The 17,963-nt window shown below is 36.7% G+C and overlaps 1 protein-coding gene across 1 annotated transcript; it reads right to left on the reverse strand.

Moving 5' to 3' along the window:
- Nucleotides 1-6,128: 6,128 nt before the first annotated feature.
- LOC138317170 (carnosine synthase 1-like) lies at nt 6,129-9,368 on the reverse strand. The gene is made up of 3 exons (XM_069258724.1): nt 9,238-9,368; nt 8,434-8,575; nt 6,129-7,355 (listed from the first exon to the last, which is right to left on the reverse strand). Exons 1-3 carry the CDS (start codon nt 9,366-9,368, stop codon nt 6,129-6,131), a joined length of 1,500 nt encoding a protein of 499 aa, XP_069114825.1.
- Nucleotides 9,369-17,963: the final 8,595 nt, after the last annotated feature.

The following is a 17,963-nucleotide window of genomic DNA, read 5'->3' on the forward strand; positions in this document are numbered from 1 at the left end:
CACAGTACACGCAGTCCTTTGTGATAGAGTACCTCATCCAATCATTCTGTGTCTGCCAAGCTGAATTTAATTTCCTCATTTTCCCACCAATCGATCTGTTAAAACAAAGGTAAGCAACCTTAGATGTTGATGGACAGCACAAACATAACATAATTACATCACTGTTTATCAAAACTCATGTAACAGGGTGCAGGATTTACAACAAATTTAATACCTGCCTCTACCAGGGATTGAACTCGGTACCTCTGGATTAGGAAAGATAAAGTCAGTTAGGAAGAAGAGAAAAGACAAGATCCTAAATTTAGTCGCCTTTTACGATCATGCAATAGGGGCAGCAGGTACAATTCTAACGCCCTACCTGCAGGGCTCACCGCCTCACTTTTGGCCTTGAGTTGAGCGTTCGCCCCTGTGAGGAAGGCTCTGGGTTCTGTCCCCTGGCCGAGACACACCAAAGTCTATAAAAGTGGTAGTTTCTGCTCCTGCTTAGCGCTCAGCATACAGGGAGTGGGACGACTGGTTCGCCCGTTGTCAGTATAATGTGACCGGGTGGGGTGTGTTGCTTGGTGTCTTCGGCGGCATGCTTCAGTGATATAGCACTATAAAAAGGGCAACAGTTCCACTATACAAGAAGACACAACATGAATATACCGCAGTCTCCCAAAACACGCACCTCGCACAACATACACGCAACACACCGCATACATGGGAGGCCGTCCTTACATGACCATAGCTGTTAATAGGACGTTAATTAATCAAACAAACAAACAAACAAAGATCTGGGCTTACTAATCTAACGCTCAACCGATTGAGCTAGAGAGAAATTCTCTCTAGCCGAGCGGTATATTGCGGTTAGTGTTGACCAGGGTTTCACTCATTTCAGCATTATTTAGGGATATCCAACAATTGGAGGAGAGATATATTGTTTGAACTTTTTCACCTCCATTTATCCTGTACCCTCAAAATTAAGACATAAATAATGTGTTTCATTTTGGTATTAAACTTGCGTTATACTATCTATTTCCAATTATATCAAATCGCTCAAATTTACTATATTATATAATTTATTAATATCGATCAATTAATTATACCTTTGCATAAATTGATGGACATTTATGTGTCCATATAGTATGACAAGCAAAATAACATTGAAACTAATTCCTCGAGTTGTTTGTAATAAAATGTATAAATATAAACTTTATATATTTTACATCAATTACGAAACAAGTTATGCGTGCGAGGGCTCTTAAAGTGAGAGGAAGCCGGAGTGCCCGGAGAAAACCCACGTGATCGGTTACGTGATCCCTGACCTTTTCACGTCCGTGCCGGAGATCGAACCCCGGCCGGATAGGTGAAAGGCGAGTGACTTAACCACTACACCACCCGAACACCGTATACATGTATACGTACACTTTTTTTTTCAAAGCAACTATTTAAAAATATGAAGTTTGACTATACCAAGAGCATTTGAGATATGTATCTTAAACTAAGATGAGAGTGTTCCCCAACCCCCACCTCACCCTCTTAGTGTGAGCCTATGAAGCCCCGTTTTTATATTTATTCTCTATATTTATACGGTATATGCATCTTGCATTTTATTTATACATATTCAAAAGTTGGAAATCAATAAATATTTGTTTATTTATTTTTTTGCATAACAATCGTTTTATGTAGGCTTATATCCATATGTTAAATGTTACGTACAATAAAAAACGACACATCATATAATAGGGCATATGATAAAAAGATAATACAGTGTGCGATTAAAATTTTTTCTTCAATCATGAAGCCTACCTTGACGGGAATTCAAATTTCTCTATATCGTTCCAAGTATTTGTCAGTAAATTGTGCGTTTCCTCTTGGTTGGGAGTTTGGCACAATAATACCATATCCAAATAAAGTGGCCCATTTTTATTTGGCGGACTCGGAACTGAGTATTCTGAGTCACTAAAATTTGCGACGTGTCAATTTTAGATTTAACATCTTCGACGATTTCTGCTGTCGGCGTTTGACTTTGTGTGGTTATCGGTTTAGGCTTGAAAAAGGTATCTATTGTTGTTGATTTTGCCTTCTTCATATTTTAGCACCAAACCAACTCATGCACTAAACACCGGAAACCCAAGATCCACAGTAATAAACTAATACGACTTGAGGTTTCGATTTCCGGACTTACATAACATTGTAAACTGTTGCAGTATCTGCGTGCTTTAGTATCATATCAATTTAAATTAAAGTACGTTTAGATTATTTTTATTAAATTTACAAGACCATGGATTATTAAAAAAAATCATACTAGGATTTTTTATGTGCAAGCCCGAGCTTTTTTTATATAACAAGCTACGCCACTGAAGATTCTGACAGTGTCAATTTGATTGGTCATTTCCAAAGGTAATCTGACGTGACCCTTAATGGTTTATCTTGAGTACACTCAGATTTTTGTGTTATATCTCCATAACATTAAAAATATATTCAAGTTAATCCTTAATATCACTAAAAGAATCAAAGGATGACAAAGTTGTGATACCATATTGATATTGTTTTTGTAGCACTATACACGTACATTTTTACCGGGATTGAAAAAAAAACGATTTTCCTATTGCATTTCCTGTCAAATGTTGTGGTGTCAGGTTCAAACAATGGAAAAATTCTATTTACAACGATTTGCGCGGGAAGGTTAGGGTGTCAAAATTTTGCGCCATAATAACTTTTCTTTTGTTAATTAATTAATTGTTCGTCGTTTTCTCCTTATTTTTTTAATGAAGTTTCAAAGGCTGCAATCGATGATATTTTGAATTATCATGATGTATAGACAGAAACCCGAAGTGGATTTTTTTCTCATAAAACACAAAATTCACTTCCCGTATATATTTATTGTGCAAGACTGCTTGTTTGTTTATGACTCCAAACGTTAGGTTTAATCTTTCAGTCTACGACTATATAAAAAAAAATTAACCGCTGAAAAATCTTGTTACAGCCAAAACAATCTGTTTAAAATACATATCCTTATTATCACTACGTTGGATAAGAGGATCTGAGAACATCCCATTAGGGGTCACGTCAAGATGACCTTTTGAAATGGCCAATCATATTGGCACTGCCAGAATCTGACTTGGGACGAAAGAGTTTGGAAAAGATGTCCAAATTATTTTCGTGTATGTAGTCATCTCGCACGAAGTGCACAACAAAGCTAATTGAATATGTATACTGGGGCGAAAAGACGATATCAATTGATGTTGTAAGGTGTAGAAACTGTATTTGCTCTGAAGTACACGTGGTATAAAGGTCATCTGGACGTGACCACTTATGGGATATTGTCAGATCCTCTACTGAATGGAGTGGTTATAAGGATCTGTGTTTTAATCAGATTGCAGCCAAAATCAATTTACATTTTATAACGAGACCTATGACATGTAAATTAAGTTAAATCATACCGAAAATAAAGCCGGGTCGTTGTCAAAATAATCTAATCAATACCTTGATGTCTTTATAATTTTCTTCTTTTAAATTTTTCAGTTTGCAATTAATAAAGAATTATCAAATAAGTCGTGTGCCTAACAGCTAATTTGGTTGTGTAATCAAATACCATTTAATCTCGGGATTATATTTGATCTAGTTATCTATTCTAAAACTGTATTATGGCGATTTTAAATGCATGTGATGGTTGATTTCCAAATAAAATGTCTAACCTGCGAGTCCTCCGGATATGATGATGGCAAGTTCGATAGAAGCGCATCCTATGAAACTAATTGTCATGAGAATATCGCCTGTGAAACGGCAACTAAACCAGTCTATCAGGGTGCTATCTATAACACCTGCGGAACGTAAAGTAATGTATTCAGGAAGAATATCGTGAAAACTCTACTGATATTAATGTCACAATTTCGTTCATTTCTCTCTCATCATAGTTCACACATCTGTATATATCGTCACAAGCGGCCAATACGGTTTATGTTGCCCTTAGTTTGCAGTCAACACGATGTACTTCTTTGTACCCAGACATAGATTTATATAAAAAAATCACTATCACTAAAATCAGAAGGAAATTTTATTGGTTGGAAACGCGACATTCAGCATTCTTGACTGCAGTAACAGAGTACATTAAAGTTTCCAGAACATTACCACAACGTGTAGCAGTTCACCTCTGGCTAGTGAGTTTTAAACCTACGTAGGTTAGTTTCCAGTGTCATTGCTAGTGTGACCACCAGATGTTGATTAAAAATTTCAGCAGAAGTATTTACAAGATTATCTCCCCCTAGTTTGAAACTTAATCAGACATGTAGTAGAGACAAAAATAATCACGCCAGCTTTCGGTGATTTTTTTTCAATATTCCAATGACTGGTGGACATTCTAGGTGTTTGCTATCAGGGTACTGATGGCCTATCAGGGTACTGATGGCCTCTTAAACGTAACACATCCTTACCGTCCTTAAATATAATAGAACAGACACCAGATTTAAGCCTTTGAAACTGACGTCATTGATGATTATAACGCTAAGTTTAGCAGGCGCAATGGTCGCAAAACATAGTAGTCATAAATGCAGGTGGCAAGTACTTTATAACTGTATTTAATTATAAAAGTTGAAATGTAAGCTTTTCATCTTTGATTTTGGCAGTTGAAGTTTGTTATCGATATTTCTTGATAACTACTGAAGGGATTTTGTTCAAACTTCACACGGAGGGTACCCTTGGTCCCTAGTTGTGCCATACAGATTTTGAGGCTGATCGGAAAAACAAGCTTGGATTTTGGCAGTTGAAGTTGGTTATCGCTATTTCTTGAAAACAATTGAAGGGATTTTGTTCAAACTTCACATAGAGGATCCATTGGTCCCTAAATGTGCCATATAGATTTTTATGCTGATCGGAAAAGTAAGATGGCCGCCATGCAGCCATCTTGGATTTTGGCAGTTGAAGGCTGTTATTACTATTTCTTAAGAACTACAAAAGGGGTTTTGTTCAAACTTCACATGAAGTGTCCTCTTGGTCCATATTTGTGCCATACAGATTTTGAGGCTGATCGGAAAAACAAGATGGCCGCCAGGCAGCCGTCTTTAATTTTGGCAGTTGAAGTTTGTTACCGCTATTTCTTGAGAACTACTGAAGGGATTTTGATCAAACTTAAAATGGATGGTTCCGTTGGTCCCTCGTGTGCCATACAGATTTTGTGGCTGATCGGAAAAACAAGAATGCCGCCAGGCAGCTATCTTTGATTTTGGCAGTTGAAGTTTAATCGCTATTTCTTGAGAACTACTGAAGGGATTTTGTTCAAACTTCACATGGGTGGTTCCCTTGGTCCCTTGTAGTGCCATACATATTTTATAGCTGATCCAAAAAACAAGATGGCCACCAGGCAGCCATCCTGGATTTTGGCAGATGAAGTCTGTTATCACTATTTCTAAACTACAGACGGGAATTTGTTCAAACTTCACAAGAAGAATGCCATTGTCCCCATCTTGTTCTATACAGATTATGAGAATGATCGAAAAAACAAAATGGTCACCAGGCAGCCATCTTGGATTTTGGCAGATGAACTTGGTTATCGCTATTTCTTAAGAACTCCTGATGGGATTTGGCTCAAACTTCACATGTAGAGTCCCTTTAATCCCTTCTTGTGCCACAGATTTTGAGACTGATCGATAAAAAAGATGGGCGCCAGCCAGCCATCGTGGATTTTGGTAGTTGAAGTTTGTTATCGCTATTTCTTGAGATTTACTAAAGGGATTTTGTTAAAACTAAATATGTAGGGTCCCTAGGATCCCTAGTTGTGCCATACAGATTTTGAGGCTGATCGAAAAAAACAAGATGGCCCCCAGGCAGCCATCTTGGATTTTGGTTGTTGAAGTTTGTTATCGATATTTCCTGAGAATTGCGGAAGGGATTTTGTTCAAATTTCACATGGAGGATCCCATTGGTCCTTAGTTGTGCCATACAAATTTTGAGACTGGTCGGAAAAGCAAGATGGCCGCCAGGCAGCTATCTTGGGTTTTGTAGTATGCTTGAAAAAGTTTGAAAAGTAGAGAAATGATCCATCTTTCCATTGTCAGACATAGATCATTCTTTAGTGGGCGCCAAGATACCTCTGGGATCTCTTGATCATTCAAACAAGTACAAACTGCTCAATAACGGCAATGCATTTACTTCCATACACTTGTAAACCATTCTATGTCGTACTCATTAAGCGAAAACCCAAGATCTCTATAAAGTTTGATTAGTACTCGTCTTGCATGTGATTTACCCGTACGGCTTAGTGCAACAATATGGCAAAAACTCAATGGAAATTCTGTAAAATCGTTTAGTATATCGCTAATATCGCAATACATTTCAAGAAGAATGACATTTGCATCAGCTAAAGACTTCAATTTGTTATAGACCCCCTCTCTGAAAAAGTGTTCTCCGTGATATTGTGTATAAAGGTAAGCTCCAACTGCAAAACATTTAATTGAAGTGTTCGGAAATAGAGGCTTAATTCCACAAGCAATGGCTGCTGCGATCTCCCATAAAATAACTCCATGTGTTGTCTTGTAGACGATGCTTCGGCGATACGCAGCTATTCTACCGTTTATTTCAACAAGCTTTGGACCGGACTCGGTTATCTTCCATTCTGTATTGAAAACTCCATTGACTAGACCTATTTTACAGCAGCATAGATGAGCAGCGGTTATGACTTGATCCTTGGCATCCGATGTCAGGTTGGTTGGATGGCAGGTAGAAGTATCAATAAATCGGTTGGAGAGGTAAAGGCCGACGTCACCGATCAACGCAGTCATTAACTCCCCGTTGTAAATTACCAAGTCAACGTTGTAGGAAAGACCGTCTAGGAATTCCATTAGGACCATTGTTTTACCAAAGTTACCGCCAAAACGGGAGGTGTCAAAACTGTTTTGAATTCTGGTGAAGTGCAAAATGCATTCATCCTCTGAATTTACCTTTATGACCCCCCAAGAGCCCGCATCCTGCTCTGGCTTAAGAATAGCGGGGTATTTTATTTTTGTTGCCCTTTTAATATCATTTTCACTTCGAATACGGTATGACAGGGGTGAGTAGCGTTCGGTTTCGTTAACTGTGTCAGTTGATTTTGACCTCAGTACTTCGTAAGTTTTATACTTGCTTCTTACATTTTCAGCTGCTTCTGGAGAGAATCCTGTGAGTCCAAGTCTTTGACATATGACTGCTGTTATTATAATATCCTCTTCGGTAAAGGTAAAACATCCATCAATATATTTGACCCTTTCTCCTAGCAGCTGGATGATGTTATTTGTATGTTTGTCTACGTCCGACGGGTCACTATAGTAATCATAAGAGATGACTTCGTGCACTTTGCTCTTTTCTTCATTGTTAAATTTGTGTCCAACAAGGATTACCTGCAAAAAACAACACATCGTTATGAAGAAAGCGGACAATTATTTAAATAACATAATACAAATTATGAAATAACCTCTTCCATGGTATCACTTCTATGCAACACTCTTTTCACAAATTAAAGATAGCTATGGATGTAACACACACAAGGTACACAACTATCGTGTGCCTTCCTTTTCGACAAAACAAAAATATAAACCTATTAAATAGCAATGAAAAATCCAGTCCAGGATGCCACATGGACAACCACATAAGACAAGCATGATTTTATTAGGGTTTTAAATAACATACGCGCTTTAAATAAAACAAGAGACCCAGAGGGCCTGTATCGCTCATCTGGTTTGTAATGCCAAGTAATGTTTTCAATACTATTTTACATTGTTTCTCTTCCGAAGGAAATTTACCTCTAATGTCCCTATCGCTCATAAGGTCAGAGCCAAAATGTATACACATTATGTTCCCCTTCCACAGACGAAGTTCCTGGCCTATTTTGATTACAAATCCATAGCATGCAGAACTCTATGCAGTCCTATATAGTAGCGATTTAAAGGGTTGTTTCTAGCAGTCGGTTTAAAGACTCTATGCAGTCCTATATAGTAGCGATTTAAAGGGTTGTTTCTAGCAGTCGGTTTAAAGACTCTATGCAGTCCTATATAGTAGCGATTTAAAGGGTTGTTTCTAGCAGTCGGTTTAAAGACTCTATGCAGTCCTATATAGTAGCGATTTAAAGGGAAATGTTGACCGGGCCAGGTGAGCTAAAAAATTATTAGTTCCTTCTAATGAAACACTGGCAATGAAAACGCAGGATCCTATTTATCATTATGCACATTACCAACATTCCATGGCTTCTATTCCAAGAGCAATGCTATTTATCGTACATGTCTTGTTTTTTTTTATTGTATTTTATATATGTCGATAGGACGTGCTTTTCTGAGCAAAACCATATTGATTTAATCTTTACAGATGACGTGAATGAAATCGTATGTTTCCACCAGCAAATATATATCAATATATATCTATATATATTAATATATTGATGTATAATGTATAACTACAGTAAAAATGAAAATATATATTTACCTTTAATTTTGCATTCGCGAAAATGTCCCATATCAATCGTGCACCATTGTTACTTGTTCCAATGATAAGAAGAACTCTATCAACCAGTTTTTCCCTGACTTGAAAAGGATATTCAGCTACGTTCTCTCCTGACATTTTCTCCCTGAAATATAAAACAACTCAATCAATTTCCACAGTCAGAATATTCCATCCTATATTTATAGTATCGAACATTGATAACGTCGATAGAGACAATCGATAAAAAGGAATAATTTACATTTAATTTACATATTTTATAATTACGATATTAATATTTCTGCCGACAGCATCTCTCCCGCATGCATCACTTATCGATTTTAAATGACGCCGTTGTATACTGTTACAAGAAACGTGTTGTGTTTCAAAGTTATCATTTAACATATAATATTATCAATAACATAAAGTTCACGAATATAAATGACACCAAATTATGAGCATGGATTGGTCTTTGTTATTCATTTTCAGGTTATTACTTTCAGTTTGATTCTGTGGTCTCTAGTGGTCATAACGGTCACCAGAGTGAATGTCTGGATTACATGAAACACGTAAAAGCACGACGAAGTATGCCTTATTGGTACCTCTACCTTCAATTTTCGGTATTTTAAGGTCTTCTGACCAACAGCCATCATGATTCGTCGATCGTCGTACGCCGTCCGTAAACTTTTCACATCTTAAGCTTCTCAAGTTCTACCAGTGCAATTTGTCTGCAACTTCCCCGACATAGTGTTATTTTCCGGGTTTAACTGAAATCCGAGATGGCCGCCACATCCGTCATCTTAAAAATACATTTTGAACTTCTTCTCCAGTTCTAGCAGTGCGGTTTGACTGAACTTGTCTGAAATGACCCTGATGTGGTCCAGACAAAGTGTTGTTTTTCCGGTCGATCTGCAATCCAAGATGGCCGTTGGAGCCGTCATTTTGAAAACACATTTTGATTTTTTTTCTTCAGTTTACCAGTGCGATTGAGCTGAAACTTGCCTGAATTGAACCTGAGATGGTTCCGAAAATTTGTTCTTTTTCGGGTCGATCCGAAATTCAAGAATGCTGACATAGCTGCCTTTTTGAAAACACATTTTGAGCATCTTCACAAGTCCCACTAGTTGGATTCGACTGAAACTTGTCCGAAATTATCCTGACATGGTGTAGACAAAATATTTCAGGTTGATCCCAATTCGAAGGTGACCACCATGATACCATATCTAATTAATTCCCTTTACGACTGTTGCAAACAATAGTCAGATGATAGTTAAAGCCCTTGTGCCTCTTGTGTCACCATAGAAACGTATAAATCAAAAATCACATATTTGTAAAGTTATACTTTAACTTTTACATGTAGCTTGAGGGGTATGCCACGCTTTCAGGATCATTATGCATTATTTCTGAATTCCGTATGGGAGTACTACTAGTCTTTAGTCTCGCTTCGGATAAATTATCCAGTTCTTGTGTGTTATTATTCCCCGCCCAACGAAGTTGGCGGCGGATATACAAATGGGTTCCGTCCGTCCGTCCGTCTGTCCGTCCGTACGAATGGTTTCCGGAGCAAAACTCTAAAACCAGCAGAGATATTTCCACAAAACTTCATACACACATTGGTCTTATGGTCTAGTAGTGCCTTTTGCTATTTTTAGGTTTTCATTTTTTGCATTTTTTCCGTAACCATGGAAACATTGCTGAAAATATCATATTTTTGTACCAGGTTCGTTTCCGGAGCATAACTCTAAAACCAGAAGAGATATTTCCACGAAACTTCATAGACACATTGTTCTTATGGACTAGTAGTGCCTTTTGCTATTTTTAGGTTTTCACTTTTTGTGCTTCTTTCTGTAACCATAGAAACATTGCTGAAAATATCATATTTTTGTAGCAGGTTCATTTCTGGAACATAACTCTAAAACCAGCAGAGATATTTCCACGAAACTTCATAGACACATTCTTTTTAGGCCCTTTATGACACTGTCATTGTACTAGTTATAAACAGGTTAATAGTTTTTCACCTATATGCTTCACATTCATAAAACTATTCACATTGCTGTATCTGCACTTACCAGAAAAGAAAGAAAAACATTTGGATTATATTCGTGGCAGTGTTATTTGGTGGATGAAAGAAAATACGAATGTAAAACTGCGGTCAAATTTGAATGATATATGTATCTTAAGACATTAGACAACACAGACCTTGAATTTAATACTGCGTGGAGTAAAATATTAAAAAAAAAACAAAAACAAAAACAAAGAAACGGGAAAATTATCGCCAACAAATGTCAAGGCTGTATACCTGATTCAACAATTGCAGCCCCGCTCTACTTGAATTATACTCTACCTTTCTTTAGCTCAACTTCCTTTTTCCTGTTTTTTTTCTCCATACACATAAGTCTCCACAATCAAACTTATTTCAGCTTTGATATCTCCATTGGCGGGGGATCTGAATGACTATGTCCTTGTTTCTTTTAATTTAAGCATGCTAATATTAGTATTTTAACTAATTATAAACAATCGTATGACTTATCTGAAACATATTTGTATGTGTATTCTGCGATCTGGATTGGCCCTGCAGGTAGGGCATTAGAATTGTACCTGCTGTCCCTATTGCATGATCGTAAAAGACGTCTAAATTAAGGATCTTATCTTTTCCCTTCTTCCTAACTGACTTTATCCTAATGCCTCCCTTGGCACCGCCTTACTTTTGGCCTTGAATTGAGCGTTCGCCCCTGTGAGGAAGGCTCTGGGTTCTGTCCCCTGGCCGAGACACACCAAAGTCTTTAAAAGTGGTAGTTTCTGCTCCTGCTTAGCGCTCAGCATACAGGGAGTGGGACGACTGGTTCGCCCGTTGTCAGTACAATGTGACCGGGTGGGGTGTGTTGCTTGGTGTCTTCGGCGGCATGCTTCGGTGATATAGCACTATAAAATGGGCAACAGTTCCACTATACAAGAAGGCACAACATGAATATACCGCAGTCTCCTAAAACACGCACTTCGCAAAACATACACGCAACACAATGCATACATGGGAGGCTGTCCTTATATGACCATAGCTGTAAATAGGACGTTAATTAATCAAACAAACAAACAAAGTGAGGCAGTACTGTGTTGATATTGTAAATCTGTAAATGTTGTTACCTTTTCGTGTTGAACGTGCATCAAACCGACTTATTGTTTACGATGATATCGTTTGTTTAATTTATCTTATTCCTCTTCCATAAAAGATATACATGGTCGAAATAAATAATTGTTTTTAATTGAAAATACTGCATATATTACTGCATTCACAAATTTTGAATTTTTTGTATGTTTGTTTGATTTATGTCAGGACGGCCTCCCATGTATGCGGTGTGGTGCGTGTATGTTGTGCGAGGTGAGTGTACTGGGAGACTGCGGTATGTTCGTGTTGTGTCTTCTTGTATAGAAGAAAGAACGTCAATATCGAAGGTCAAATACTGATAACGAGGAAAAGTGAGGGTATAATTCTTTTAACTAAAATCTACTTCGTCACAGTTTTTTATTAGTTCAATTAACAGCTAGGGTCATATAAGGACGAGCCGGGTTATTTGGTGGAGGAAAGCCGGAATACCGGAGATTCGAACTTACCACCCAGAGGTGGAGGGCATCTGCCGAGACATCTTAACCACTCGGCAACCACGGCCCAATTTATAGTGCTATATCACCGAACCATTAGGTTAAGGGACATCACGGAGCACATCATTCGCGATCTAAACTTGAATATGGAAAACAAACGAAAAACAAAACGTTCTTAATATTTTTTTATACTTAAAAATGGTAAGCTTTAAGATCCTACACTGCTGACGAATGGTAGTTCTTCGCTATCAAAAACAGGAGCAGACAAACTAGTACTTTTCTTCAGTCATAAAAGTGACTCACCTTACACCATTACCAACTGTGACAAGTTTGAGCTTCTAATTTTACTTTATTGCAAAATATATTAAAAATAATTGCGTCCCGAAAAACACATATGGTCCTTTGTCTTAGATGGAAAGAAGTATTGATAGCGCATGCAAAAAGAGATTTTTTTTTTATCTTATATGAACATTTTTGTAAATTAGACACATATACACACAATTAAACATCAGTTATTGTTCAAATGATAGAGTTTTCCTTATACTCTATCGGATTTGTTTGTTTGTTTGTTTGATTTATTAACGTCCTAGATAAAAGATACCAGGAAACTGATCTCTATCCGAAAGTTTTATGCTGCCAAGTCAAGTAGATTCTAAATAAATGGACTGTAGTGCATTTTAGCCCAATACCTTTATTTTGTTTTTAAAAAATAAGACCGATACCATTAAATGATAAACCTACCTCAGATAAATTAGTTTGGAAACTGTTCTTCAATGATGACGTCATTTGTCATTTGAGAAAATAATCAAAATACGTTTTGAGGATAATGACTACTGCGGCTATCAACCCGAAAAATAGCAACACTTGGTCGGGACCGTGGCAGGATCGTGTCGGGCAAGTTTCATTTAAATCCTATAAATAGAACGGTAGTTAATAGAACTTGAGAAGAAGTTTGCAATTATTTTTCAAATAGTTGCCAAAAAGGATTTCGGAGGGAGGGACCCCAAATATTACAAAACTTTTTCGGGACAATGTCATGATCATTTCAGGCAAGTATCAGCTAGTTAAAACATGAGAAGTCTTTAATGTGACAAAGGTACGATGGACGGCGACGGACAAAACACGGAGGTTAAAATGTCCTTCCGACCTTTCGGTTCATTCTGACCTTTCGGTTCAGATAATCTGTTTGTTTGTTTGTTTGATTAATTAACGTCCTATTACCAGCTATGGTCATGTAAGGACGGCCTCCCATGCATGCGGTGTGTTGCGTGTATGTTGTGCGAGGTCGTGTTTTGGGAGACTGCGGTATCAACAAACAGATAATCTAATAATGGTCATTGGGTCGCAAAACAAGGAAATCGTTTATATTATAAATTTTATAATTTTAACCAAGCTGCAGCATCGATTTTGAACGCCTGCACGTTGTGATCGATGAACCTTTGTAATAGTTGAACTTCTGCGTGTTAAGGTCACCTGAGCATAGGTAATGGTGGCTTATTGCGATAGTATTGTCCGTCGTCGTGCGTCCTCCGTTAACATTTCCTTGTGAATACGATAACTTGAGTAAATATGAACCGATCTTATTGAAACATTGAAACAAATAAACAAACAAATGCTTTAAGAATTATTGGTAGGAAATGACCCTTGAATCATATTAACACATTTTCTATGACTGACCCCAAGTGGCCAGAGGGATGAGACCAAAAGGGGTCATATAGGTTAAAACTCAAAAATCGTCATCTGAAATTAGCATAAAAAACTTTTGAAAGATGAAAGGTACTTAAGATCCTTTATAAAAATATGATGTATATGACCCCAAGGTATCGCCGTTTCCCCTGTTTACCATTATATATTGTTAATATAGGAAAAATCATTTATGAGAACTATTCGATCATGTGTTATAGAAAATGAGTTAAATATTGTCAGACTTCAGTATGAGATGGTGTTTGAAAAAACACGTCCCAACTGACACCCAGGAAACCAAAAGCCAAATAGGTTTTAAATCATGTAGCCGTTGTATGGTCCATCACTTTCACTCTTTTTGTTATAAACGTAAACAAACACATGTGCGCTAACTCTAGTTACCTGGATTTCCACGTGCAGGACGTGTGGACGACATATGTTTGTGGGGAGCTTAATCATCATTAAGTTACAAGTACATGTTCAAATATCAAATGTTTAAGCGATATATCGTTTGTAAAATTACCAGAAATCCAACTTTAAACTTCAAAAATCTCTTCTCAACTGCTACATATAGTATAATCTAAATCCCTCCACATATAGGAAGTCCTTTGCAAACAAATGAATCAAATGACCAAACGACTCCACGCCTCTTGAGAGGTGGTGAAGTTTAGTTAGTCCAGAAGCATCAATGAGAGATTAAATGTCCATGATGGTCCTGACTGATTATATTTATTACCAAGGTAAATCAATACACTGTATCAGCACTTTGGTGACCGTTAAGGCATGTAACTCTTGTTTAAAGAATGTGGTAAGAAAAAATGTTAATGTAAAACAACAAACAGATGTACCAAACAATGACATCAAAATTTCCCATTTTCGCACTTGAATGCTTAGCATTCAGGGCATTACTTAAGACATTGTAATTGGCCAGCTTCGTCTTTGCGTTGGAAGAGGTACATGTAGGTTGGTCCTATGGTCAGTGAGGCAATATAATTATATTGCAGCTCGTTTGTTAACTCCCTTATCATATTGACTGTACTGATATAGGGATCAACCAACTAAATAAAAAAAGACCTTCGAAATGGCCCCTGTGTATACAAGATTGAGCCCAGGATAGAATTTTAACCCGGCCGCTGATTGGCTGGCTAATTATGAATTTCAAAAGTAAAAATGTTTTCTGACAGGTAATTATTCCTAGATAACCATAATATCAATTTGGAAATTCATATTGAGATTTAGGTTCAAAATATCAATTTTGATAATGAATAGGTAAAAACATTAGAATTTCCGGATATTTTAGTGCAAAATGCGCCTGATTTCAATAAAGCTACCCTGGTTGGAGTTTGAGCAGAAGGACCCAAACTTTTTTTTCTATCTAGTGTTATATGAGAACCTAGACTTTAATTATAGAACACAATACCTAACTAATATTTCTTTGTTTTAATAATACAGTACAAAACTTTAACAAAGTTTAACACTGTGGTCTATGTAAAATCATTTAGTTGGTTGCTCTCTATAGGACGTGCACATTATAGGTCCCCAATGAGGGAGTTCCCCAAAATGTGCCTTTAGTTGTAATATATGTCGGTGTTAAATATGATGGAGTTCCCATCTATGTAAGCACGAGCTAGTTGTCCCTATGTTATCTGGATACAGAACGATCCTCCTCGTACTTTGAGAAACATGCACCTCGCACAACATACACGCAACACACCACATACATGGGAGGCCGTCCTTACAAGACCATAGCTGTTAATAGGACGTTAATTGAATCAAACAAAGAAACAAACATTGAGAAATTACTTACTATTTCAGTTAATAGCATTACCCTAAAATCTCGATAATAAGCCTTGGCTTATATTCTTTTGGTAGGACATTCCAGGCTTATTTTCAGGACCGGACTATATTCAAGCCTGTTTTATTTTCAAAATCATTTATCATGTAAGGCATGACCTACTTACGAGACCTAATTGCCTTCGAAATATGTCATCGGTTTTTAAATTGAATATTCAAATTAAAACAGAAGAATATATCAAGAAGTACATTAATCATTAATGATTATTGATATGCATTTATTTATATATATGCAAGTATTTATGCATATAATAAATAAATTTCGAGATGTGTTAGACAATTTCCTTGGAAGGGATCAAAGATTTACTTTCAAGTGCGACCTTTTTTTAAAACTGGCATATTTTCAAGATATATTTAACTGTAAGAAATCCAAGGCTCACTTCCAAGACCGGAATAAGACTATTATCCACATTTTAGAGTATCGTTATTAAAGTTTTTGTGTGCACTTATCGATAATGTACCGTAACCTGGTTGGATTTAATGCTACATATCTGTAATTGTGTTAATTTTAAAGATTGGTGGTTTTTTCTTCTTCTTTTTTCTTGGCCTTATTGAACAGACATAAATGGCCTACAATAATGTATTCTTTGGTTAATCCATATATAAAGCACGTTTTATGTAAATTATAATAGAAAAAAATCATATAGGATTGTCATAATTTATTAGTTGTAATTGCAGCTAAAACATCTTATTTGTTTACTTACCTGGTACTTTCTCCGGGTTATTTATGCATATGACTTACACGAACCAAAATGTCTTATTTCAAATGCAGGAGAAATTGAATTATACATATTACACATTTCTATTGCCTCTTAATTATTACCTTTACCCGTATATCTACCTATGTCTGCATAATAATTATGGAAATGCTGATTAAATGCGACAAGATGGTGCGAACACGTCAGTTTAAAAAATATTCTGAACATTATTAGAGATCCTCAATATGAATATTCTATACTTTGCAATGTAGATTATGCATGTAAACACATGGCGTTCATGTATATATAATCATTATCGATATTTTATCATATTCTCTCTGAATTGTAGGAAATAATGACGGCTTTTAACCAGTATCGAACCCATACATATCACAATCTATTAATAAATCATTAATATTATCGAGGAAACCAAAAAATGTCTTTTTTAAGAAAAATAACTATACTTTGTCGGGACAATATTAGGATCATTTCATGCAATTTGAGAAGTTCAAATGTGTTTTCAAGATGACGGCTGTGGCGGCCATCTTAGATTTCGGATCGACCCGTAAAAACAACACTTTGTTGGGACCATGTCAGTATCATTTCATGCAAGTTTCAGCCAAATCGCACCGTAGAACTTGAAAAGATGTTCAAATGTGATTTCCAGATTGACGCAGTGGCGGCATCTTGGATTCAGATCGATCCGAAAAAATAACACTATGTGGGACCAGTCAGAATCATTTCATGCAAGTTTCAGCCAAATGGCACCGAAGAACTTGAGAAAAGTTCAAAGAGTGTTTTCGGCATTGCGGTCACGGTTGGAGAGTTTTGGCCTCTTGATTTCGTTCGACCCAAAAAATAACAACATTTTGTCGGGACCGTGTCAGGATAATTTCAGGCAAGTTTCAGCCAAATCGCACCAGTAGAACTTGAGAAAAAGTTTAAAATGTGAAAAGTTAACGCACGGCGGACGACGGACAAAAACATGACCTTCGGGTCAGATGACCTAAAAAAATGGTCACATATAATGGATAAATTAAATGGTACGCGTTCAACACAGAAGATGATTTTTTTTTATTTTTTTTTGTTTGTTTGATTAATTAACGTCCTATTAACAGCTATGGTCATGTAAGGACGGCCTCCCATGTATGCGGTGTGTTGCGTGTATGTTGTGCGAGGTGCGTGTTTTGGGAGACTGCGGTAACAATATTCATTAACTGCAGATACATTGTACTTAAAGTAATTTGTATAATTTTCTAATATTTCTTAACGGCAAAGTTACAGTGTTTTTTCTTCTTATATAAAAATAAAAGTAGAGAGGCGAAAATCTATTCCACAAGAAATGAAATAAGAAATGTAAAGTACTGATTCTTCAAAATGATTAGACATGACTTCGTTACTTTGGTCGATGTGAATAGTAATATGTTTGTTTTTGAATGTCAAATTAGATGTTGTGTTATGATAGCTGACATCTTTTCCCTGTTGTAAAAACGGTGTCACAGCAACAGCTGATAGAGCCATCGAAAACAACGCACATAAATGCAGTGTCAGAATGAATGCACGCCCGGTTCTATTTGGTCCCCAAATCGACACATCGAAGTAATCGCTTAAAAATTAAAGAAATAAACAGTTAAAGGCTGTACAGCTTCCATGACGTCTCATGACATTTTTGCTTTTATTTGATGGCAGCTATTCTACTTATCA

This window comes from Argopecten irradians, chromosome 3 (assembly GCF_041381155.1).
Source record: "Argopecten irradians isolate NY chromosome 3, Ai_NY, whole genome shotgun sequence".
Taxonomy (NCBI): domain Eukaryota; kingdom Metazoa; phylum Mollusca; class Bivalvia; order Pectinida; family Pectinidae; genus Argopecten; species Argopecten irradians.

Excerpts from the sequence above, each read along its gene's own strand:
- LOC138317170 (XM_069258724.1), bottom strand. The coding sequence starts at position 9,368 with ATGACGGCTCCAACGGCCATCTTGGATTGCAGATCGACCGGAAAAACA. Across the intron at positions 8,576-9,237 it reads CTGGAGAAGAAGTTCAAAAT|GGAGAAAATGTCAGGAGAGA; the intron begins GTATTTTTAAGA and ends TTTATATTTCAG. Across the intron at positions 7,356-8,433 it reads TCGCGAATGCAAAATTAAAG|GTAATCCTTGTTGGACACAA; the intron begins GTAAATATATAT and ends TGTTTTTTGCAG.